Below are 25,668 nucleotides of genomic sequence, written 5' to 3'. Positions count from 1 at the left end.
AAATATATTTTCTGTCATAAAATACATGCAACCACTTCCATGTTCAATCTTCACAAGCTTCCACTCTGCAGTCTCCATGTCTCATCAGTACCTGGATGTGAGACTGCATCTTCTTCTTCTCACTTTGCAGGCCCTGGGTCCTCTCCTCCTCCTCCTCCACTCTAGACTCCAGGTCATGAAGGATCTCCTCCAGCTCCTGCTTCTTAGCGGCCAGACGAGCTCTCATCTCCTCAGCCTCTGCAAACAGCTCCGTCTCGGCCTGCAGCTGCTCCGCTAGGATGTTCTTCTCCTCAATCAGCTACACAATGCAAACATGGGCATAATGGAATGAATGGTACAATGCGGAATTGAAGATCATAAAGGGATGATCCTTAGGGTCTACACTCTTAGAAAAACGTGTTCCAAAAGGGTTCTTTGGCTGTCCACATAGGATAACCCTTTTGGGTTTCAGGTAGAAACCCTTTTGTGTTCCAGGTAAAACCCTCTGTGGAAAGGGTTCTACATGGAACTCAAACAGGTTTTTACTTGGAACCAAAAAGGGTTATTCAAAGGGTTCTCCTATGGGAACAGCCAAATAACAATTTTACGTTCTAGATAGCACCTTTTTTTCTAAGAGTGTAGTCCACTATAGTTGGTGTGGACTGGACACTGACCTGTGAGTGCTTTCTTTCCATCTCCACCAGTTCTCCCTCCACCTTGGTCTGCTTCTCCTTCACCTTGACAAGCTCATCGTCCTTGGCCTGCATCTCCTCCTCCTGCCTGGTCACCTGCAGCAGGGGCTTCACCTGGGGGACAGAACACAGACCTGGGGTCAGCCACTGTTCAAACGTAGATGACTAGGAGCCTTATCATATAGCTATATAGAGAGACGTGACAATGCTGGTGTTACAAAGACAGATTAGCCATATACAGTAGATATAGTGTACTGTAATGGAGACATGCCCACCTTGGTAAAGAGTCTCCACCACTGCCAATGCTTCAGCTTCAGGTAGGCAGAACAGTTCCTCTGAAGCACCTTCAGACAATTCAGTTGCTGCTGCTTCTTAACAAACGCCCTGTCAGGTGAGAGAGGGGAGACGTGGTCAGACATACTGACCAAGAAGGTCAAAAGAAACATATATCTGTGGCATCTTTCTGTCCTAAGAAGTGTTCTAGTGGTCACGAAAAGGAAGGAATTGAGGAAAGGTAAGGCCATTGCATATATAGAACTCACTTGCGGGCCAGGTATCCCCGGCAGACAGACTGGAAGTAGATGATGATGTCCGTGATCTTCAGGTCTCGCTCCTCCTCCAGGTGGGCCAAGACTCCAGCCCTGAAGAAGATCTTACTCTGCCCAATCCTGAACAGGTTAGGATCCAACTCCAAGGCTCGGATCTGGAGTGAAAATGGGTCATAGATTTAAATCCAGGGAAGGAAGGCCAAATCATAATAAACAGTGTCATTTAAGCGATGCCCTATAAATACTAAGGAATAATCATGTCATGGGTGTTTATGAAGTCGATATACATTTAACATGCTTACCGTGCTCTAGCTTGTAAAAGGACAAAGAGCCTCTCCCAAGTATTCAATGTGCTAAACACAGTAAAATAGTGACACACAAATCCTCACCATTCTCTCACAGGCTTGCTTGCCATCCATGAAGCCCTTGGGGATGGCGTTGGGGGTGAGGATCTCATACCTGGCAACAGAGTGGACATGAACGTGTAAAGGCCCTGGGTCATTACACCACACCTCAATGTTGACTAGGACCAGGGTGTGAGGAGAGACGTGAGAGGCCTCAGATCTTACAGAAGCCTCACTGTTCAGAAATAGAACAGCTCCATGAGATAATCAAAGCACAACACCCAGGCCAATGGGAAACCAATGCCACTTTGTCCTGTATAATATCTCTCTCAAAAGTAAACACAGGAACTTGGGTTGAAATCAATTGGGTTGAAATACATAAATAGTCTGTATGAGGTGCGTGTACAGTGAGTACAGTACCTCTGTCTGAACTCCTGGAAGACAATACGGTTGGGGAAGCCCTGTCTGCAGATACGGATCCCCTCCAGAACACCATTACACCTCAGCTGGTCCAGAACCAGGTGGGGATCTAGCTTACCAGCCTTTTGGGAGGGAGGGGCATTGAAGTGAGAGGTCAGGGAGAGATACAGTACAGTACCAAACTTCATGCAAAGAAGATTATTCTAAACTAAGAGTAACTAAATGCTGTTACTGTTCATTTAGCTTTGACAATTTCATCCAGAAAATGTTTTATAGGGAAACAATGTTACTTCAAATATACTTGTGTAATATTATGCAAAATGCCATTCTACAATTAGGATTGCATAGGGACTAGACTAACTACTTGAACACATTCACACCAAAACAACCAGTGTTTATATCCTCTTCTCCATCCATACCATCCATTTATGACAGTCATTTGTGGTTGCGGTGCAGAAACAAGCGTGTCTAGTCTAAATCCCCTGGAATACATTAGGGAATACTTAACAGGCCCACATAGCCCATAACTCTTCACTCTGCTATTGTTTCATTTCCAGCCTTCCATCTGAGCTGGTGTGGGGGTTGTAGTCTGGGCTACAGTGGTTATGGTGGGAGGTGTGGGGTGTGGGGGTTGTAGTCTGGACTACAGTGGTTCTGGTGGGTGGTGTGGGGGCAGTAGTCTGGGCTACAGGGGTTCTGTGGGTGGTGTGGGAGCTGTAGTCTGGGCTACAGTGGTTCTGGTGGGTGGTGTGGGGGCTGTAGTCTGGGCTACAGTGGTTCTGGTGGGTGGTGTGGGGGCTGTAGTCTGGGCTACAGTGGTTCTGGTGGGTGGTGTGGGGGCTGTAGTCTGGGCTACAGTGGTTCTGGTGGGTGGTGTGGGGGCTGTAGTCTGGGCTGCAGTGGGCAGAGGGGGGAGGGACTGGTGGTCAGTGGTGGGGGGGTGCTGTTCATTGCTCACCCTCTTCTCGTGGTTGGGGATGATGCAGCGGACAAAGTTGGGGTTGGTGTTCCTCAGTGTGGCCATGAGCTTGGTGAGAGACTCCTTGTAGAGCTGGCCCACCGTACGGAACATGCCCTTCTTGGTCTTATAGGCTGCGCCGAAGGCCGTCTCGTTCATCCCTGCTACCTGGTCCAGACCCACGATACGGTCCACTGACAGAAGAAAGAGGGAGAGGAGAGAAGGGCAGAGTTAGATGGGTAGACGCTGGTAGAGGGGTGACTGGTGCCAGAACTAAACATATATACTGTATAATCAAGGACTAGAGGCATGACCAGGACAGATGAGGGCTTCTAAGCGCATCAACATGTAAACAACATGACTGACAGCCAGAGTGGGTGGGATGGGCGGTTGGCCCTAGCATGACTACATGTTCATTAAAAGCAGACAAAGGAAACAAAGACTGAACCAAGCTATTGCAAAACCTAATCCAACTTAACTCAAAACATGTTCATAATACAGCTGTTTTTCCAAGAACAGCACAGCCATTTTATTTGACCTTTCCACCCCCACCGTTACATAAACTGCAGTCAATTGGTTTTATTTGAATGTAATTAGACTAGCTAGATCAGTGGTTGTTCTTGCCATGGAATACAGAGAAATAATATCAACAATACCATCTTGTTTGCATATTCAGATAGCATCAATATATGAGGCAATGTTCTTTGCAGAGATCAAGGAGAACGGAAGGGAAGAGATGTTATTATTCAATGTGGTGTGTGGCAGCTCACCTTCCTTTAGAGACCAGTTGGCTGTCTCCATTTAGGACAGACAAAACAACCTCCAGGCTAAAAAAGGCATTCCTCAGAGTATTACTAATATAGTGCCTTTGGAAAGTATTCAGACCCCTTGACTTTACAGCCTTATTCGAAAATATATTACAACTTTTTTCCCCCCTCATCAATCTACACAATACCCCATAATAACAAAGCAAAAACTGGTTTTTAAAAATGTTTGCTAATTCATAAAAAAATTAAAAACTGAAATATCACATTTACATAAGTATTCAGACCCTTTACCCAGTACTTTGTTGAAGCACCTTTGGCAGCAATTACAGTATCGAGTCTTCTTGGGTATGACGCTACAAGCTTGGCACTCCTGTATTTGGGGACTTTCTCACATTCTTCTCTGCAGATCCTCCCAAGCTCTGTCAGGTTGGATGGTGGGTGTCGTTGCACAGCTATTTTCAGGTCTCTCCAGAGATGTTAGATCTGGTTCAAGTCCGGACTCTGGCTGGGCCACTCAAGGACATTCAGAGACCTGTCCCCAAGCCACTCCTGCGTGGTCTTGGCTGTGTGCTTAGGGTGATTGTCCTGTTGGAAGGTGAACCGTTGCCCCAGTCTGAAGTCCTGAGCGCTCTGGAGCAGGTTTTCATTTAGGATCTCTGTATTTTGCGCCTTTCATCTTTGCCTCGGTCGTTCCGCTGAAAAACATACACACAGCACGACGTTGCCACCACCACGCTTCACCGTAGGGATGTTGCCAGGTTTCCTCCAGATGTGACGCTTGGCATTCAGGTCAAAGAGATGAATCTTGGTTACATCAGACCAGAGAATCTTGTTTCTCATGGTCTGAGAGTCTTTAGGTGGCTTTTGGCAAACTCCAAGTGGATAGTCATGTGCCATTTACTGAGGAGTGGCTTCCGTCTGGCCACTCTACCATAAAGGACTGGTGGAGTGCTGCAGATATGGCTGTCCTTCTGGAAGGTTCTCTCATATCCACAGAGGTACTCTAGATCTCTGTCAGAGGGACCATTGGGTTCTTGGTCACCTCCCTGACCAAAGCACTCTCCCACCGATTGCTCAGTTTGGCCGGGCAGCCAGCTCTAGGAAGAGTCTTGGTTGTTCAAAACATCTTCAATTTAAGAATGATGGAGACCACTGTCTTCCTGGGGACCTTCAATGCTGCAGAATGTTTTGGTACCCTTCACCAGACCTGTGTCTCGACACAATCCTGTCTCGGAGCTCTACATATAATTCCTTCGACCTCATGACTTGGTTTTTGCTCTGAGATGCACTGTCATTTGTGGGACCTTATACAGTGCCTTGCGAAAGTATTCGGCCCCCTTGAACTTTGCGACCTTTTGCCACATTTCAGGCTTCAAACAAAGATATAAAACTGTATTTTTTTGTGAAGAATCAACAACAAGTGGGACACAATCATGAAGTGGAACGACATTTATTGGATATTTCAAACTTTTTTAACAAATCAAAAACTGAAGAATTGGGCGTGCAAAATTATTCAGCCCCTTTACTTTCAGTGCAGCAAACTCTCTCCAGAAGTTCAGTGAGGATCTCTGAATGATCCAATGTTGACCTAAATGACTAATGATGATAAATACAATCCACCTGTGTGTAATCAAGTCTCCGTATAAATGCACCTGCACTGTGATAGTCTCAGAGGTCCGTTAAAAGCGCAGAGAGCATCATGAAGAACAAGGAACACACCAGGCAGGTCCGAGATACTGTTGTGAAGAAGTTTAAAGCCGGATTTGGATACAAAAATATTTCCCAAGCTTTAAACATCCCAAGGAGCACTGTGCAAGCGATAATATTGAAATGGAAGGAGTATCAGACCAATGCAAATCTACCAAGACCTGGCCGTCCCTCTAAACTTTCAGCTCATACAAGGAGAAGACTGATCAGAGATGCAGCCAAGAGGCCCATGATCACTCTGGATGAACTGCAGAGATCTACAGCTGAGGTGGGAGACTCTGTCCATAGGACAACAATCAGTCGTATATTGCACAAATCTGGCCTTTATGGAAGAGTGGCAAGAAGAAAGCCATTTCTTAAAGATATCCATAAAAAGTGTTGTTTAAAGTTTGCCACAAGCCACCTGGGAGACACACCAAACATGTGGAAGAAGGTGCTCTGGTCAGATGAAACCAAAATTGAACTTTTTGGCAACAATGCAAAACGTTATGTTTGGCGTAAAAGCAACACAGCTGAACACACCATCCCCACTGTCAAACATGGTGGTGGCAGCATCATGGTTTGGGCCTGCTTTTCTTCAGCAGGGACAGGGAAGATGGTTAAAATTGATGGGAAGATGGATGGAGCCAAATACAGGACCATTCTGGAAGAAAACCTGATGGAGTCTGCAAAAGACCTGAGACTGGGACGGAGATTTGTCTTCCAACAAGACAATGATCCAAAACATAAAGCAAAATCTACAATGGAATGGTTCAAAAATAAACATATCCAGGTGTTAGAATGGCCAAGTCAAAGTCCAGACCTGAATCCAATCGCGAATCTGTGGAAAGAACTGAAAACTGCTGTTCACAAATGCTCTCCATCCAACCTCACTGAGCTCGAGCTGTTTTGCAAGGAGGAATGGGAAAAAATGTCAGTCTCTCGATGTGCAAAACTGATGGAGACATACCCCAAGCGACTTACAGCTGTAATCGCAGCAAAAGGTGGCGCTACAAAGTATTAACTTAAGGGGGCTGAATAATTTTGCACGCCCAATTTTTCAGTTTTTGATTTGTTAAAAAAGTTTGAAATATCTAATAAATATCGTTCCACTTCATGATTGTGTCCCACTTGTTGTTGATTCTTCACAAAAAAATACAGTTTTATATATTTATGTTTGAAGCCTGAAATGTGGCAAAAGGTCGCAAAGTTCAAGGGGGCCGAATACTTTCGCAAGGCACTGTATATACACTGGTGTGTGCCTTTTCAAATCATGTCCAATCAATTGAATTTACCACAGGTGGACTCCAATCAAGTTGTAGAAACATCTCAAAGATAATCAATGGAAACAGGATGCACTGAGCTCAATTTCAAGTCTCATAGCAAAGGGTCTGAATACTTATGTAAAAAAGGTATTTCTGGGCCTCCCGGGTGGCGCAGTGGTTAAGGGCGCTGTACTGCAGCGCCAGCTGTGCCACCAGAGACTCTGGGTTTGCGCCCAGGCTCTGTCGCAACCGGCCCCCACCGGGAGGTCCGTGGGGCGACGCACAATTGGCCTAGCGTCATCCAGGTTAGGGAGGGTTTGGCCGGTAGGGATATCTTTGTCTCATCGCGCACCAGCGACTCCTGTGGCGGGACAGGCGCAGTGCACGCTAACCAAGGTTGCCAGGTGCACGGTGTAGCCTCCGACACATTGGTGCGGCTGGCTTCCGGGTTGGATGCGCGTTGTGTTAAGAAGCAGTGCGGCTTGGTTGGGTTGTGTATCGGAGGATGCATAGACTTTCAACCTTCATCTCTCCCGAGCCCGTACGGGAGTTGTAGTTTCGGGTAGCCTTCCACAAGCTTCCCACAATAAGTTGGGTGAATTTTGGCCCATTCCTCCTGACAGAGCTGGTGTAACTGAGTCAGTTTTGTAGACCTTGCTCGCACACATTTTTTCAGTTCTGCCCACAAATTTTCAAATGGGATTGAAGTCAGGGCTTTGTGATGACCACTCCAATACCTTGACTTTGCTGTCCATTTTGCCACAACTTTGGAAGTATGCTTGGGGTCATTGTCCATTTGGAAGACCTATTTGCGACCAAGCTTTAACTTCCTGACTGATGTCTTGAGATGTTGCTTCAATATATCCACATAATTTTCCTTCCTCGTGATGCCATCTATTTTGTGAAGTGCACCAGTCACTCCTGCAGCAAAGCACCTCCACAACATGATGTGGCCACCCCCGTGCTTCACAGTTGGGATGGTGTTCTTCGGCTTGCAAGCCTCCCCCTTTTTCCAGAGGACATTTCTCCAAAAAGTGCGATCTTTGTCCCCATATGCGGTTTTGGAGCAGTGGCTTCTTCCTTGCTGAGCGGCCTTTCAGGTTCTGTTGATATAGGACTCGTTTTACTGTGCATATAGATACTTTTGTACTGGTTTCCTCCAGCATCTTCACAAGGTCCTTTGCTGTTGTTCTGGGATTGATTTGCACTTTTCGCACCAAAGTACGTTCATCTCTAGGAGACAGAACGCGTCTCCTTCCTGAGCGGTATGATGGCTGCGTGGTCCCATTGTAACGGATTTCCTCCTCTTCGTCTGAGGAGGAGTAAGGATCGGACCAAAACGCAGCGTGGTAAGTGTCCATATTGATTTATTCAAAACCACAACAAAATAATAAACGTGAAATATACAAAACCGAAACAGTACCGTGTCACACGGAAACACTCACACGGAAACAAACACCCTCAAACCAAAAGTGAAACCCTGGCTACCTAAGTATGATTCTCAATCAGAGACAACTAACGACACCTGCCTCTGATTGAGAACCATACTAGGCCGAACACAAAAACCAACATAGAAAAACAAACATAGACTGCCCAACCCAACTCACGCCCAGATCATGCTAAAACAAAGAATAAAATAACAGAACTATGGTCAGAACGTGACACCCATGGTGTTTATACCTGCGTACTATTGTTTGTACAGATGAACCAGACTTGTGGAGGTCTACAATTTTCTTTCAGATGTCTTGGCTGATATCTTTTGATTTTCCCATGAGGTCAAGCAAAGAGGCACTGAGGTTGAAGGTAGGCCTTGAAATACATCTACAGGTACACCTCCAATTGACTCAAATTATGTCAATTTGCCTATCAGAAGCTTCTAAAGCAATGACATAATTTTCTGGAATTTTCCAAGCTGTTTAAAGGCACAGTCAACTTAGTGTATGTATACTTCTGACCCACTGGAATTATGATACAGTGAATTATAAGTGAAATAATCTGTCTGTAAACAATTGTTGAAAAATTACTTGTGTCATGCACAAAGTAGATGTCCTAACCAACTTGCTAAAACTATAGATTGTTAACAATAAATTTGTGGAGTGGTTGAAAAATGAGTTGTAAAGACTCCAACCTAAGCATATGTAAACTTCCGACTTCAACTGTATATATACTGTACTGAAATATCTTTCAGAAATCCTCTGTTGGGGTCAGGCAGTATTTCCCTTGGCAGGGATGCATCATGCCTCTTTGATGTGATTTTAGAGGCTTATTAGGAAACCATGGTTTCACAGTGTAGTCGGCTGTCCTTAAATGTGGCATGGTAAAAGCTTCATTGGCATGGTAAGCTTCATTGGCATGGTAAGCTTCATTGGCATGGTAAGCTTCATTAGCCTTATTATGAAAGGATCTGGACATATGCATACACATTCTTCATAGATGGTGCAAAGGATAAAGTCATCAGATGAAAAGGGCCCTGATCCGTTTGGAGAACCAGAACCAGGCTTCTAAGCATAGGGCAATGGTCAAGACTGACAACTGATTGGAACAGGGACAGAGCTGAATCATTACAACTCTTTGAATCATATTCTCCCCTTAACTCTCAGTGACTGCTCGGATTTACTTCAATGTCCAAGGGTGACAGAAGTTTAAGTGACACTGACTGATGAATCTTTTCTCCTTCAGTCATTCCACATCAGCTTCACCGATATCTACAGGGTGATATTTTAGCAAAGCTTCATTTCACAATCTATCTTTTTAAATAAAAGATTATGGAAATCAGATCAGTGATCCCGCATGCAGGTTAAGGTTGCTAAAAAATGTACCCTCAAAAAACAGGCTTAGCCCATGCCAAAGGGATTATGAATTCCAGCAAAGTCAGTGTGATCTGTAGCTAAAATATCCTGTGAAAGAGGTGGAGGAGGAAGTCGGTCTCTATCCATCACTCTCCAGTCAGCTCCAAGCCTTACTGGCGTCAGTTTATAGGGGAGTGTTGAATACATTAAACAGCCATGGCCCTGGCAATGTCCAGGCTTTTTCTCATACATTTACTCCACACCAGCAGATGTCTCCATGCTAGTATTCTTCAAGGTCCTACCTACGATGGCTCTTCCAAACAAATTATAACAATCCTGGTGCTTCCTTGTGCAGGTATATCAAATAAACAATCTGAGCTGAGATTTGACAGAGACAGAATGGCACCAGACAAACCAGCATCGCTGAAAGGTACGGTCTTGGTTAGCAACAGTGCATTACGGGTCATGCAAAGCCTAGAGGCGGTGGGTGCATCTAAGGGTGCAGAGTGCAGCCGTGAGCGAGCAGGAAGAGCCCTACAGAGCAGCAGCAACGTGTGCATTCACCTGGAGGCTCAAGGAGACCAGAGGCCTTGTCATAGAAACAGGCTCTCTGAAAGGTCTGAATGTCTACAACTCAGAAACAGAGAGAGGGGAGGGTGTGAGGGACAACTCAGCTTTACATAAACATCCATGCAGACACAGATTTATTCTTATTATGTTACTGCATACACACTCACACAAACAATGATTAGTTGTGTACATTGTAAAGGACAGAGACATATTGCTGTTACTGGTCTAGTAGAATATTCCATGCACAAAAACAAAGCAATTCAGTCATTTTCTTTCTATTAGTTGTTTCTGTATACATTGTAGACGTCTAATGACTCATAATGAAACTCAAACGCTTTTTAAAACAAGTGGATGTGCCAAATGGGGAAATGAAAGGCGGGAGGAGATTTACGAGCGGATATTTCAAGTTACCTCACAAATGCACAATGTTTTGGCTGACAATACTCATCACAGAGAAGCGAGCAGCTGAATATGAACCAGACAAGAAGTCGAATGGATGAGAGCGCGTACAAATACTCCCTCCATAGCCACTGTCCTAAGTTCCAGGTTTTAAGGGGATTCTTCAATACGGTCACTGAACAACCAAGACTCAAACAAAGTGACAACTACATGGTCCAAACAGGAAGAGAGTATGGGACACTCACCGTCCTTCCACAGTTCAGAAACAAACTTGTCAGTGGACTGGTTGAGCAGCGTGGCCACGTTGTCGTTCAGAGGGTCCATGTTCTTCATCAGCCACTCGTCAGCCTTGTAGTCCACCTGAGGAGAGACAGACAGACGTAAGCTAAACAGGCTATATGTACTGGTACATCGTGTTAAACAGCTTCCTTTTATCTTGTCTCACTGACTTTCATGTCTGATCAAATTAAATAGATACCTGGTCAAGAGAAAATGAGTTTATGCGCTGTATACCAAACCTATTTATTAAGTCTTAACATGTGTGAGGACTACTGGTGCTGTGAACAAAATGTACATCTGAACTTTGTGTGACAAATGTAATAAGAAAATGGATGAAGATGATATGAACTTTATTTCATGTGGAGTCTGGCCTGGAACGTACACAGGCCCTCTCCAGATGGGAGACCACACTGAGGTGAAAGTTGAAAAATCCGTGATTACGTAACAGTGTAAAATCGGTCTCACACCAATGTGAACCAGATGTGGAGATTGGGAGCACAACTGGGCTTTTGTGCTAAGGCAATTACCTGTTAACTAGAGCTTTAGTGGAGACATGTCTGCTGCCTCAAAGGCAGCACTTTAACATTGACTGGTTACAACGTCATTCAGAAAGAAAACATGTTTCTCAAGACATTATGGAGCTGAACAATCATTCTAATTTCAAAAACACTGCTTCATCTTTCCAACACTCCAAACCCTAACCAGGCAAAGCAACAAAAATGTAAAAGGCAAATCAGTTTCTACGAATGAATGAGGCCCTCGCCAGAAAAAGGGAGCTCATATGGCAGAAATACCTTGCTTTCAGCAATCAATGAAACGATATGAGAGGACGAGCTGAGGAGAGGAAGTCATTTCAGTGTATTGAGACCCAGGCTCTGCGTGGACGTACCCTGCCAGCGTAGTGAATGATGCAGAAGTCGGCTTTGTCCTTCAGCTGCCGGGGTTTCTGGAACTTGGGGTGGGTGCCCTGCTCCTGGAGCACCTTGTCTACAAATGTCTTATCAGTGGCCTTGGGGAACCAGCACTCCTCATCCAACAGGGCCAGAACTCCTGGAGGGTTGGTCTGCAGACAGAGAGAAAGGAGAAGAATCTGATGAAGTTCCTCAGACATAATCTTGAGTAAAATACACCTATATGTGTAAAGATGGAAAGCTGACCGGTCTCTCAATCAGGTCGATGCAGGGCTGCAGGTCCAGGCCGAAGTCGATGAAGCTCCACTCGATGCCTTCCCTCTGGTACTCCTCCTGCTCCAGGATGAACATGGTGTGGTTGAACAGCTGCTGCAGCTTCTCGTTGGTGTAGTTGATGCACATCTGCTCAAATGAGTTCAGCTAGAGGAGGGATATGGGGAGAGAAAGAGATGTGAGAGATGAGTATTACACATCAATAAGACAAGACAGTCCCTCTTGGACATGATTATATGCCTGCAACAAGAGATGAATGATCTTGAAAATAAATTTACCTCAAAGATCTCAAAGCCAGCGATGTCCAGGATGCCGATGAAGGAGGCTCCCTGTCTCTTGGTCCTGTCCAGGGCCTTGTTGATGCGGTGGACGAGCCAGCGGAACAGACGCTCATATGTGGCCTTGGCCAGGGCTTCCACTGCAAAGTCAGCCTGAGGAGAGAACCAGAGAGCGATAGACGACAGTCTGCTGGGTACCAGTCTGTATCTACTTAACCCAACTTCATGGACCTGCATAGATTGGTGTTAGTGAATGCAGAAACAGTTAGGAGTGTACAACTGATGGGAACTGGAGAACAGCTCCTACCTGTTCTTTGGTCTGGGCCTTCTGGACGTAGTCTCGGCCCACTTTGATGCGGGGGGATAGAATGGCCCTGGTAAACTCCATCACATTCAGTCCCAACAGGTGGCACAGCTTCTGAGCCGCTGGGAGGGAAGACAGGACATTGGGTTACTAGTGACCCATCAGTGTTGCAACCTGGAGATGGGCACAGACGGAGCCTTCTATACAGTACAAATAGAGAGCTTTGTGTCAATTCAAAACAGTTGGGGAAATGTCAGACAGGAATATGTAATGAAAGACCTCAGTAAAGCACTACCGCTACATTTCACCCCAGCTACCCAAGGATATGGCCACAGTATGATGTATGATTCATCAGTTAAAATCACCAAGGATAAATCTCAGCAGAGACACATCCATTTTCCTAATGACAACCAAACTGCATGGTTTACCGTTATCAACTGACCATTAATGCAGAGCAATGTGCCAGAAATAAATGAAAAATGACACATTTATTCCTACTAGCCATCTCCGTCTGAAGTACAATAAGTCAAATACAGACACGCAGCATGAGCCCCGGGGTATAACATACCTGATATGGACTGCTACAATGTGCCTGCATGTCTTTATATTAACAAAATCCGGACTGTCACTGCAGGAGTTCTGAGGAATCTGACCTCAGTTCAGTGAAGTGTCTCTGCGCTGCCAGGCTTCATACTGTACTAAGGACAGACATCTGGAGCTGCTGACGCTTTGCTATCCTTGTCTCAGCCACAACGGTGAAGGATGACTCTACTCTGCTAGTGTTGTGATTCCAGCTGACTCACACTAAGACCCAATACTGATTTCAGCAGAATTTTAATGAAGCTGTTCTGCAGTAAATTATGTGGCCCAAGTGAGTGGACTGTTTTTGAGACTGAGCAGCATATGTGGGAGGATGATCAATGTTGAAGACTTGCAGCCCAGAGAGTAAGCTCACTGTAAACTGGGACAATGTATTTTCAGCTGTGTGGTGAGAAATGGTTCAACTTAAGCTGGATGATTTCAAAGTGCTGGAGTGTTGGTTGGATTATGTATGGCCTCTGAGGGTATAGCATTACCTGTGTTCTCAGGCATGGAGGCCTGGTCTGTGTTCCTCTCCTTCTTGAAGACAACGTTACCAAACTGTAGTACTGCAGACACCACCTTCAGCATGCCTGCAACCACAAGGGAGAGTAAATCAGACAAGAATAAAGACATTGATACTACATGCATGGTCTAGGGTGTGTATACTCACATACAATCTCCTCATGGGAGAAGCTCATGATGTGCATGGCATCCATGGTCTCCTGGAAGTTGTCCTTGTCCTGCTGGCCAGGGATGGTAATGTTGCCATTGGACAGGAAGCGGTAGTTGTCGAAGCCCTCCAGGAGCAGGTCAGCTGAGAGGACAGGGGTAGGGGGAGACAAATCAAAAACCAGTACTATAACAGAACAGCCAGGACTTATAACATGAGATGAAATAATGAAATGGCATATACAATATTGAACGAGCCATTTCTGGCACAGAACATTGAAAAACTGAAAATAATAGACATAGTTGTGATTCTTCTTGCAGAAGACACTATTGACAACCATTATAATTGGAATGGTGTATAAGATACTGACTTTTGAGGTGCTCCCCGGCTCCTGCCAGAAGCTGGTAGAAGACATGGAAGGTCCTCTCGTCTTTGGCCTGGCGAACGGCCCTGGACTTCTCCAGGAGGTCTGGTAGTCAGGGAGTCAAGGTCCAAAGGAGCAATGCCATCATTCCTGTGCTGGTAAATGGCTTACTGGTTATTGTGCCATGTCTAGCAGAATCTTCTCAAACATACAATGGATTGGTATGAATTGCTGCTTCTTGCTATACTTGTATGTTATACTGTAAAATAATAAGTATTCATTTCTGTTAACGCCAAACTCAATAGACTAATATGTTAAATGCGGTCCCAATCTAGAGATACTGGGCATAATTTGCTGGCCCTAAAATTGTAAAGTCATGTGTTTCTGATCACTTGTGTCTGAGTACAGGGTGTTTTGTCTAAAGAACAACCATTTTGGGCTTCAGGCAAGAGCTCAACTGTGCACATCACTGGACCTTAGTTTTACAGGAGACTGAAATGCCCACTGAGTGGGTTGCTATTTAGTCAGTGTTTCCAGAAACCTTGAGTACCACCATCTCAGAAAGTGAAATGCCTGTATAGCACACACCACACTGCTTTATAAATCATACTGTCTGCAACGCCAAATCTTGCACAACATGCTATTCTTGAGGGACACAAATTTGACATTTCTCACAAGCATAACGACCAGATATAATTCAATTTTAGAAAACGAAAACCAGTATTCTCCAAAGTCAACCTAAACATGAATAAACAACGGCTGAGTATGAATATATCTAGCTCTAAGAACCTAAGTCTATCCACTATCTGGTGAGCACTCTGCATTGAAGTGTGGCACAAATCCCAGAGCCCCTTGAGCCAAACCCTGACTATGTATGTACATCTGCAGACTCCTACATCCTCTCCCCCTTCACTTCCCAGTCTCCCATCTTTGAGGATACAGGTCTCGATATTGGCCCCAACAATGTAGCCGGTCACGTCAAAGTTGACTCTGATGAACTTGCCCTGTAGGGAAGGATACAAAATGTGTAAGGCAGCAGTTCTAAACATTGTGTGACATTGTAGGCCTCTGTGAGCCCAAAAGTCCCCACTGAGTCAACAGTATCACTTCTGCAGACATCCGTGACGTATAATGTCAGGTCTGGTCGGAAGTGGGGATACACTGTGAGTGTGTACAGTGGGGCAAAAAAGTATTTGGTCAGCCACCAATTGTGCAAGTTCTCCCACTTAAAAAGATGAGAGAGGCCTGTAATTTTCTTCATAGGTACACTTCAACTATGACAGACAAAATGAGAAAATAAATCCAGAAAATCACATTGTAGGATTTTTAATTAATTTATTTGCAAATTATGGTGGAAAATAAGTATTTGGTCACCTACAAACAAGCAAGATTTCTGGCTCTCACAGACCTGTAACTTCTTCTTTAAGAGACTCCTCTGTCCTCCATTCGTTACCTGTATTAATGGCACCTGTTTGAACTTGTTATCAGTATAAAAGACACAACCTCAAACAGTCACACTCCAAACTCCACTATGGCCAAGACCAAAGAGCTGTCAAAGGACACCAGAAACAAAATTGTAGACCTGCACCAGGCTGGGAAGACTGAATCTGCAATAGGTAAGCAGCTTGGTTTGAAGAAATCAACTGTGGGAGCAATTATTAGGAAATGGAAGACATACAAGACCACTGATAATCTCCCTCCATCTGGGGCTCCACGCAAGATCTCACCCCGTGGGGTCAAAATGATCACAAGAACGGTGAGCAAAAAACCCAGAACCACACGGGGGGACCTAGTGAATGACCTGCAGAGAGCTGGGACCAAAGTAACAAAGCCTACCATCAGTAACACACTACGCCGCCAGGGACTCAAATCCTGCAGTGCCAGACATGTCCCCCTGCTTAAGCCAGTACATGTCCAGGCCCGTCTGAAATTTGCTAGAGAGCATTTGGATGATCCAGAAGAAGATTGCTGAGTTACATCCAAAGAACACTATACCTACTGTGAAGCATGGGGGTGGAAACATCATGCTATGGGGCTGTTTTTCTGCAAAGGGACCAGGATGACTGATCCGTGTAAAGGAAAGAAGGAATGGGGCCATGTATCGTGAGATTTTGAGTGAAAACCTCCTTCCATCAGCAAGGGCATTGAAGATGAAACATGGCTGGGTCTTTCAGCATGACAATGATCCCAAACACACAGCCCGGGCAACGAAGGAGTGGCTTCGTAAGAAGCATTTCAAGGTCCTGGAGTGGCCTAGCCAGTCTCCAGATCTCAACGCCATAGAAAATCTTTGGAGGGAGTTGAAAGTCCGTGTTGCCCAGCAACAGCCCCAAAACATCACTGCTCTAGAGGAGATCTGCATGGAGGAATGGGCCAAAATACCAGCAACAGTGTGTGAAAACCTTGTGAAGACTTACAGAAAACGTTTGACCTCTGTCATTGCCAACAAAGGGTATATAACAAAGTATTGAGATAAACTTTTATTATTGACCAAATACTTATTTTCCACCATAATTTGCAAATAAATTCATTAAAAATCCTACAATGTGATTTTCTGGATTTTTTTTTCTCATTTTGTCTGTCATAGTTGAAGTTTACCTATGATGAAAATTACAGGCTTCTCTCATCTTTTTAAGTGGGAGAACTTGCACAATTGGTGGCTGACTAAATACTTTTTTGCCCCACTGTATGTGTTGTCAGTTCTGGTCGGAAGTGGGGATACACTGTGTGTGTGTGTGTGTGTGTGTGTGTGTGTGTGTGTGTGTGTGTGTGTGTGTGTGTGTGTGTGTGTGTGTGTGTGTGTGTGTGTGTGTGTGTGTATGCCAGGATTATGGAACATGGAAAACGCATTGCCGTGCTCTTTAGCAGACAGTGTTCTCCTTCCTACACTATTTCACTGTATTCTGGAGAGGCAGGTCCTACAATGCCTATTTACACATAGGGTCTGTGTATAGACCGTCTACAAATGTGTACATAAAACACAGTAAAGCTGTCACATTCAAGACTATTTGTATCCAAGTGTAGCTTTTTGAACTTACGAAACGTGACGAGTTGTCGTTTTTCACCGTCTTGGCATTGCCAAAGGATTCAAGGATGGGGTTGGCTTGCAGAAGCTGCCGTTCCAGCTCGCCCTGTAAAGTGAGGGAGAAACTGAGTGATATAGAGCCAGTTAATACCGCCACCACCTAAACCAGCCATGAACCGCTAATGAAAGACGTATTAAATCGGTATGGACAAGTGCCATTGCTTTCACCACAGGGTGGACATGGGAAGTAAAAAGAGTGTGAGAATGGAACCTCTGTTATGCAGTAGACATCTGCTATATTTCTACTGAATGAATAACCCATTAAAAGTATGATGTCAGTAAGATGACATTGTACCCAATTATTTCATACAATGTTGAGAAACACTAAATGTAAACCATATGGTTCAGCTCATCTGCAAAACGGAAGGTTCAGTGCACTCTTGACTGAGGCTTTCTTTAATAATGCATTCCTCAATATCAATACCAGTCTTTGGAGAGAAAAATACATTTTTGTTTGACTGAACACAAAATGATGCAGCACTAGAATCCTCCTCAAAAGGCCTGATCATAATGCTCTTAAATCAGAAGTGGCGGTCGTGTTATACTCATATTAACATCTGGGACTAAATATTATTCCGTTTATAATATTAGACAGTTTAATAATATTATGTCAAAACATACACCAACTGATCAATTCGAGCTAATGAGCAGAGCAAATACAAGCCTACTGTATGAATCGTGTAGACAGAGGTTTAAATGCTGTTTATATGCTGCTGGTCATGTCCATCACAGGTTGGAGGGCATAGCCAACCTCAGGGCATAGCCAACCACAGGGAATAGCCAGCCACAGGGCATAGCCACCCACAGGGCATAGCCACCCACAGGGCATAGCCAACCACAGGGCATAGCGAGCCACAGGGCATAACCAGCCACAGGGCATAACCAGCCACAGGGCATAACCAGCCACAGGGCATAACCAGCCACAGGGCATAACCAGCCAAAGGGCATAGCCGACCACAGGGCATAGCCGACCACAGGGCATAGCCGACCACAGGGCATAGCCGACCACAGGGCATAGCCGACCACAGGGCATAGCCGACCACAGGGCATAGCCGACCACAGGGCATAGCCGACCACAGGGCACAGCCGACCACAGGGCACAGCCAACTGTCTCACAGGGTTTGAGAGGCCACTAGTCTACTTCTTCCCCACATACAGAGAGGACAGAGGGTAAAAAGCAGCACTGCCTGCAGTAACTAAAGTGAGACATTGTGGGGTGGTGAGAGCATTCCTGTGGTTGTGACGATGCTCACATGCACCCTCCACTTCTGGGAGAAACTGCTGTGACGGGGCGGTGGCTACTTTCCAAATCCTCGAGCGGTGGGGGCATTCCACCATCCCGCACCTCGCCCCCTTTACCCACTTTAACCAGGGCGCTGGCTGTGTGGGCACAACAGAAATAGCACTGCAACCAGTCAGCCTGTACCGCCCTGGTTTCTCTTCGGGGATGGGACACTGGGGCCAGGTTTTTGTTGACCCGGTGGGCCAGAGTTTTCTGTGATTTTAAAGGTTGGGGGGTAGCGCTGCCCAGCCCAGCACAGATATGTGGGACAGGCTCAGCCTACATACGGGTGAGTGAGAGAGTGGTGCAGAGAGAAGTAGGGCTGCTGCCAGAAGGACTGGCCCACTTAAACATACTGCAGCCTCTACCGTGTAGATTTGTCCAGTCAACCCTGAAGCACATCCTATAACTCAGGTTTCTAGAGTTTGAGAAATGCACTACAGAGCATACATATACTAAACCCCTGGTTCCAGACAAGACACATTATTAACATAATGTTGTCTGAATAGTTAAACATGTCAACGTAAGAGAAGGGAGCATCACCGGGGTAGATTGTGTTTAATTAGCTCAATGACTCCACATATATCATTTCCAGGAATGAGACTGGAGTCGGGGTGCCTGGCGGGGCAGAACAGGACGTGAGGACTACTTTTCTTTCAGGAGCTCAACTCAGGGTGGAAATCAGATCTAAACTGTACAGATCACATGGAGGTATTGAGTTCCTCCTCCCACTGTCTGGATCAGAGTCAGAGAGCTGCTCCAGTCAAACCTCTCTCTCCTGATGGCTGGACGCTAAGGAAGGGTCATGTGTACATTTTCACTCCCTCTCTTATCCTTTACCTACTACACTGCACAATACCTCCCTAATGCACACACATTGTATCAGATCAATGCAATACTTCCACAGCTCTGCCCCACTGAAAAATCCCCAAGCTCCTGGCTACTGGGTGTCTGGGGCCCACTCTTCTATCAGAGCTGCTACTTGGCCCCCAACCTCCCCTCCCCTCTCCTCCCTCCCATCATCCCCTCGCTCCACATTCCTCTGGCCTGTGCTCATAGGGATCGTAACTGGACACAGAGGTAGCGTGGTGTGGGAGGGCAGTGGGCTGTAGTGGACTGGTGTATTCTGGCACATGGACCCAGGTACAGAGTTACAGCCAGGATAACGCCACACATCAACACTACATACACACAACCTGGGTGAGTGTAATTTTTTTAGGGGGTGTTTAATCTTAGCAGCATCTGCTTCAGCAAAGCATAGCTTTACAGAGGGGGAAAAAAAGGTTTTGGGAAAGACAAATAGCTCCTGGGCAAACTGAGTGGGGGGACAATGAGGGCCAGTAAATATCTAATTTACACTCAGAAGTATCCACAGTGGAGTATTCAGTTGGAAAGAATGCTGTAAAGTTAGAAGTCTCTGTGGGGGAACAGTGGATCATGAATCAAGCTGAAAAATGATGTGCGGTGTATTAGTCCCAGGTGAGCCTCCATTGTTACTGAAGCATGCCCATGTTATGCAGCAGAGAGACAATAGTAGCTTAATTTCATTCCCAAAGATGTGAGGATTGAGATGGGGGATAGGAAGTTCACAGCATTCCCACATCACTGACCCAACATGTGCTTATTGATTAGGAACAATCAAAAGCAACAGCTACTCACAGACTGTACTGTAGGACAGGAATCCACTGAGTGTGAATGAGTAGTCAGGTGTTATTATGGACACAAACAGTATTAGTGTGGCCGTGGGCATTAACAGTGCATTAAAGGTATTTGAAGCTATGCCAAAGGCTTTCTGAGCTAATCAAATGAAAAGCTAGCATGAATAAAGGAGAATGGTTGAGATATTAGAGGGTTGTTGTGGAAGAGGGTTTGGAGAGCCACAGTCTGACGTGATTTCACAGTTCACACCAAATCCTCTCATTGCCATGGACATTCAAAGTGGGAATGACAAAGATAAATATGACTGGAACCTAAACACAAACAGCACATGCATATGGGGTTAGTTATTGTTAGGTCACAGAAAATGAACAGTCACTGTTTTTCAAATGACAAAATATTTGTTTCCCTTTTTAAGGCTTACTGTATGTTGACACTGTTGGGCATTTCCTTTAAATAAACCTAAAACAACTGATAAAACACAATGTAATACGAGTCTGTCGGTTTGATAGCAGACTTAAACGTTTTTCCAGCACAAACAAATACCACATATACCAGCAGAGATACGTTCATGGGAAAAGACAGTACAGTTTGATTTCGGGAAGGGCATGCAAAAACATCCAAACTGAGCACAAGTGTTTTAGAAAGTGGGGAAACACTTGCCTGGAGCTTGTTCAACGCTTTAGGGGATTCGGGCTGTTTGTTTCAGGTAATAAACAAAGGGAAGGGTTAGACCTGGAGGTGCTTATGTCAAACACAAGCCATAAGCAGTGAACCTACTGGTGGCTAACATTATCCTGCTAACATTATCCTGCTAACATTATCCTGCTAACATTATCCTGCTAACATTTGTCTCTGACAGAGTGGCACTGAGCACCACAGAGCTGGAGCGGAGACCGTTCAGGTTAAGATGGTACACAACAACAAACTGATTAGACTCTACTGGAGGAGCTACGTTAGCCATTAGCATCAGGGGTCATTAAACTAGAACACATTGTTTAGAAGTAAGTTGAGTACACACTGTGCTAAAGCCTCGGCCTTTGGGTCCAGCATGGACACATTGGAGGGTTTAACAGGAAGAGTTCAGGAAGGGAACAGGGAAGTAGGGAATGGAAACACTCACAGGAATGTTGTGGTCTTTGCGTCCTTTGTGTGACGAGGCGACGTGGGCCAGGTACTGGATGACCTTTTTGGTGTTTTCTGTCTTGCCGGCACCCGACTCGCCTCTGTGTGAGGAGGAGACAGACAGACAGGACCAATACATATCATATACAATACATTGGAAGAGAGGATGGGGGGAGAGAGAGGAGGGGGGGGGGGGGGGTGGAGGGAGAGCAAAGAAACTGGTCTAATCTACTACCAAGCAGGCCTCATAAAATAAATAACATTTCAGCACTGTTGAACACTTCCAGCAAATAGTTGCATTACCCTTTGTCTACTGTTATGAATGTGCCTTTGGTTGCTAGACAGAGCCAAGCTTCCTGGAAGGCTTCCACATATATTCTCAACCAAATACAGTCAAAACACATAAACGACCCAGCCCAGCCCATAGGCTCATCATGTCAGATGGGGTGGCTCTGCTCAGCCCTGGGACATACTATAGACTAGAGAGAGTCTGATACTGTTGTTTGTTTTCCCTGCTCTGCTCTGTCTGATTTTAACTCCAGGGTCCTGTGGTTGGGTGGGCAGGTCTCCAGGGTTTCTAGGCTCTGCTTTTGGCCCGGCTCTAATGACAGGGATGTCCACAGCTCCGCCCAACTCTCACTCCCCTCCAGACCCAGCACACAGCCACATACCAGTGGCTTTACCATAGCCAGCTATTAGCTCTCCACACAGAATGCTGGCTTAATGGATAAATGGCCAGAGTGCAACTCAATGTGAGTCTCCTCCTCTACATTTTGTATATGGGTGGTGTGGGGGTATAGTGTAATATATGTTAATCAAATGCCATTTCAGATTCATTTGATGTCACATTACAATTGTGAGAACAGTGAGATGTTTTAGGTTGAAATGACAACATCAGATTTGGGCATGGGACATACTTTTCTTCATTCCAAGCAGACTGGCTTTCTGTATTAGTCACTCTTCTTATTCAAGCACAAGGTAGCCAGGTCATCAGTGTGTGAGGCCTGTGACTCTTGCATCAGTGTGTCACACTCTTAAGGTGAGAGATTCCACAGGTCTTTGACCCACTTTCTGTTCTGTAAACCAAATTATTACTCATCATGTGGACTGGCATGTAAACCAGTTCTCACTGGTTTTCAATGACAGGAAGACTGGATTCTCTCTCAGATAGTACAACAGAGTAGGTTTCTGGCCAGACATGACAACTTTATAAGATGGTGTAAGATTGGTGTGCTTATTGCTGTGATAATGGGTCGGTCTAAATGAGATCATTGGCATATAGCACTCAAGAACTCGGGAAGTAGCATCCTGGCCAACAGGGGGTGTAATTGTTTGAAGACTGTGTACCAAACCACACTCATAACTCCCTCTACTCTGCACAAAGTTTCTCAAATGCCAACTTAGTTCCATAACTACATCATAAAGCTTTTTAGATCTAGTCCATAATTGAGAACCAGCAGGATGGCAGGACCTTGCTAATCACTTCAGTATAACTCCCATTCTGACCAACTAACAGATGCTAATGCTGCTCACTTCACTCCCACATACTGTAGGCTTGTTCTGCCTTCTTCCCCGAGTCTAAGAGCTCGACTGTAAATCTGAAAGGAGTGACTGGGGTGCAACTCTGCATGGAGGAAATCACCAAAATTGAACTCAAGGACAAGACAGGGTACGTCACTGCGACCCTACTTAAGGTACAGCCACATCAGTCTCAGCGCCAGACAGGTTACTTTTCCATCCCATAAAGCCACTGAGTCTCCTCTGGAATCGGCCCACCTTAAAAAAACAACCTCTACCCTCTGAGTCCTCTTTGAGAGATGGTGTCAGAGCAGGACTTGGCAGGCTGAGGCGATCTGTTTACCTTATTGGGCAGTTTAATGAGGTAATGTTTCAGGAGCAGGACAGCTAGCATACTGACGGAGCAGAGCAGAGGCCTCAGAACATCCTCAGGCGTCATCAGGTGCATTAGCATGATGCAGTTTAGATAAAGGTTTGGGATGATAATATACCTTGGATGTGGAACACTGAAATATACACATAACTATTTTTGATATGTTAAATTTAGTCAATGTCATTACCCCCATTTGATTACCTCGACTAACCTGTAGCCCTGCACATTGACTAGGTACCCCCTGTGTTATGGCCTCGTTATTGTTATGTAATCTTATTGTGTTACTTTTTATTTCATACTTTAGTTTATTGAGGAAATCTTGTCTTTACTCTATTTCTTGAACTGCATTGTTGGTTTGGGGCTTGTAAGTGTGTATTCGGCGCATGTGACAAATACAATTGATCATTATTGACAATGATTTGATTTGAAAAGCAAGCTGTTTTCAATCATGTAAAATGTTTCAGTGAAATGTGAGTGAAAAGGATGTCAATTGAAATGATCCCAACAGAGTAGTAGGATACTCACGTGCAAAGGATTGATTGGTCTTCACGATCTGTGGGGGAAAAAAACAAAAAGACAGAGTCAGAATCAGCCTATTCCACTACAGATAATGTGCACACACACATAGGCCATTTTATGACATCCAGACAAGAAATGAACCCCCCCCACCATGCAGTGTTTATGTCAACAGGAGTCCCCTGGCCTGCAGTGACAGTGTGGTCCTGTTCTGCCCCAGCAGACACTGAGGAGTGTGATCAGATCAGCCTTACAGCCCATTCATAAAGACTCTAGCTGTATGAGAGACAGTCATGCTGTGTCAGGGTCAGATCTTAACACGTCTTTCATTTCAAAAGAGATTTCGATCCATAGCAGATTAGACATGCCTAGTCCTAAACTCTGAGGGCAGCCATGTAGACTACAAATCCTAGGATCCACAGAGGACTTCTCTGACACCCTGGCTCTGTGGTTGAGGAGGTGCTTGATATGATCAAATCATGCCCTAATTTCATCCATATATTGAAAAACAAGATATTCAATATGACAGAACTACTAAAGTTGAACACCCAGTTGCAGGGAATTCCCAGATGAAAGCCGCCAATTTGGCAAGCGTCTTCCTCTATGCTGCAAGGCAAGTGTTTAATCCAGTAAACACAAGCAACAAACGAGGTTAAAGAGTACTGGGCCTAAGTCTCAGATGTAGCTGGATATCACTGAGTGTATGCAGGTGCTCTGAAACTATTCAATAATAATGTTTCTATAACCTTTTATTCTGCCGACGGCGGTATGATAAGATCCCTAGCTAGCTACAATTGGGGGCTACTAAATGAAATCCATATTCCATTTAATTTGGAATGGCAAGCCAGACAAAATTAAACAGGCCTATTTATATAATGAATATGAATTCAGCGGGCTCTCACCAAAGGATTCAGTCATACAACAGGTATACTTTATTCAGATTACAACCTCTCACTTGAAAATGAAATAATCTCCAAAATATCACTTTTTTTAAATGACAATTTTACACCCTTTTCGTGGTATCCAAATGTTAGTAGTTACTATCTTGTCTCATCGCTACAACTCCCGTACGAGCTCGGGAAAGACGAAGGTCGAAAGCCATGCGTCCTCCGAAACACAACCCAACCAAGCCGCACTGCTTCTTAACACAGCGTGCATCCAACCCGGAAGCCAGCCGCACCAATGTGTTGGAGGAAACACCGTGCACCTGACGACCTGGTTAGCGTGCACTGTGCCCGGCCCTCCAGAGGAGGCCCTAGTGCGCGATGAGATAACCGGCCAAACCCTCATAGTCAATCCACCAATAATATAATAATACTCTTAGCAAAAATTTTTATCTTTAATTGACAATATGTCAAATCTATGAGAATAGAAAGGTTCAGAACTTTTGTGAAACATCACAGCTGAAAAATATATGGCAAATAGACATCAAAACTGGATGGTGTTCAGAGATGGATGGGAGGGGTTGAGGGGAGCTGAAGGGTGGGACTAAAAATAACAAGATAACTAAATGTAAAATATACTGTGTCAGTAAAATGTATAAAGGTTCAGAATCTTAGTGAAACAGCACAGTTGAAAAATACATAGCAAATAGAAATCAAAACTGGATGGTCTTCAGAGATAGATGGGAGGGTTTTGGTATTGGATAGGACTAAAAACAAACAAAAGATAACTATTGTAAAATATACTGTGTCTGTAAAATGTATAGTATGTATAAGCTGGAAGTAGAAGCCAAAGTGTTGTTGTCCATTAGTTTACTACAATTAGGGGAGGGGTGATAGGGTTAGGAAAAATAATAAAGGAAAATATATATATTTTTTAATACATTTTTTAAATATATTTGTATATATAGGGGATTGGAAATTATGCAGACAATTACATTGATGTAAGCCAAAATCTATCTTCAAAATTAAAGCTGATCCACCTGATCTAAAAGTCAATGTTCAAACAGCCTAGACCAGGGCTCTCCAACCCTGTTCCTGGAGAGATACCCTCCTGTAGGCTTTTATCTCCAACCCTGTTCCTGGAGAGATAC

The 25,668-nt window shown here is 44.8% G+C and overlaps 1 protein-coding gene across 5 annotated transcripts in view; it reads right to left on the bottom strand.

Annotated features, from left to right (window-relative positions):
• LOC139421361 (myosin-10-like) overlaps positions 1–25,668 on the bottom strand; it is a 70,045-nt gene that overhangs the window by 8,279 nt on the left and 36,098 nt on the right. For 2 of the 5 annotated variants that reach the window (XR_011635613.1, XM_071172161.1), the window contains exons 4-23: positions 23,643–23,670; positions 21,225–21,327; positions 20,765–20,797; positions 17,117–17,209; positions 15,019–15,082; positions 14,085–14,183; positions 13,715–13,858; positions 13,539–13,634; positions 12,466–12,584; positions 12,159–12,311; positions 11,854–12,027; positions 11,586–11,759; positions 10,663–10,777; positions 2,942–3,135; positions 1,984–2,105; positions 1,609–1,678; positions 1,214–1,374; positions 947–1,055; positions 654–785; positions 92–298 (exon numbers count right to left, since the gene is read on the bottom strand). Coding sequence is in view for 4 of the 5 variants with exons in the window: in XM_071172161.1 (XP_071028262.1) it covers positions 92–298; positions 654–785; positions 947–1,055; positions 1,214–1,374; positions 1,609–1,678; positions 1,984–2,105; positions 2,942–3,135; positions 10,663–10,777; positions 11,586–11,759; positions 11,854–12,027; positions 12,159–12,311; positions 12,466–12,584; positions 13,539–13,634; positions 13,715–13,858; positions 14,085–14,183; positions 15,019–15,082; positions 17,117–17,209; positions 20,765–20,797; positions 21,225–21,327; positions 23,643–23,670 (2,390 nt within the window). In the remaining variant the exon portion in view is untranslated. Of the gene's footprint in view, positions 1–91; positions 299–653; positions 786–946; positions 1,056–1,213; positions 1,375–1,608; positions 1,679–1,983; positions 2,106–2,941; positions 3,136–10,012; positions 10,076–10,662; positions 10,778–11,585; positions 11,760–11,853; positions 12,028–12,158; positions 12,312–12,465; positions 12,585–13,538; positions 13,635–13,714; positions 13,859–14,084; positions 14,184–15,018; positions 15,083–17,116; positions 17,210–20,764; positions 20,798–21,224; positions 21,328–23,642; positions 23,671–25,668 lie in introns of all 5 variants that reach the window. The other 3 variants (XM_071172159.1, XM_071172160.1, XM_071172162.1) reach the window with 3 other exon arrangements.

The sequence above is a fragment of the Oncorhynchus clarkii genome, chromosome 12, assembly GCF_045791955.1.
Source record: "Oncorhynchus clarkii lewisi isolate Uvic-CL-2024 chromosome 12, UVic_Ocla_1.0, whole genome shotgun sequence".
Lineage (NCBI taxonomy): Eukaryota > Metazoa > Chordata > Actinopteri > Salmoniformes > Salmonidae > Oncorhynchus > Oncorhynchus clarkii.
The sequence above is the reverse complement of the archived record's forward strand: the minus strand, read 5'-3'. Positions and strand labels throughout refer to the sequence as shown.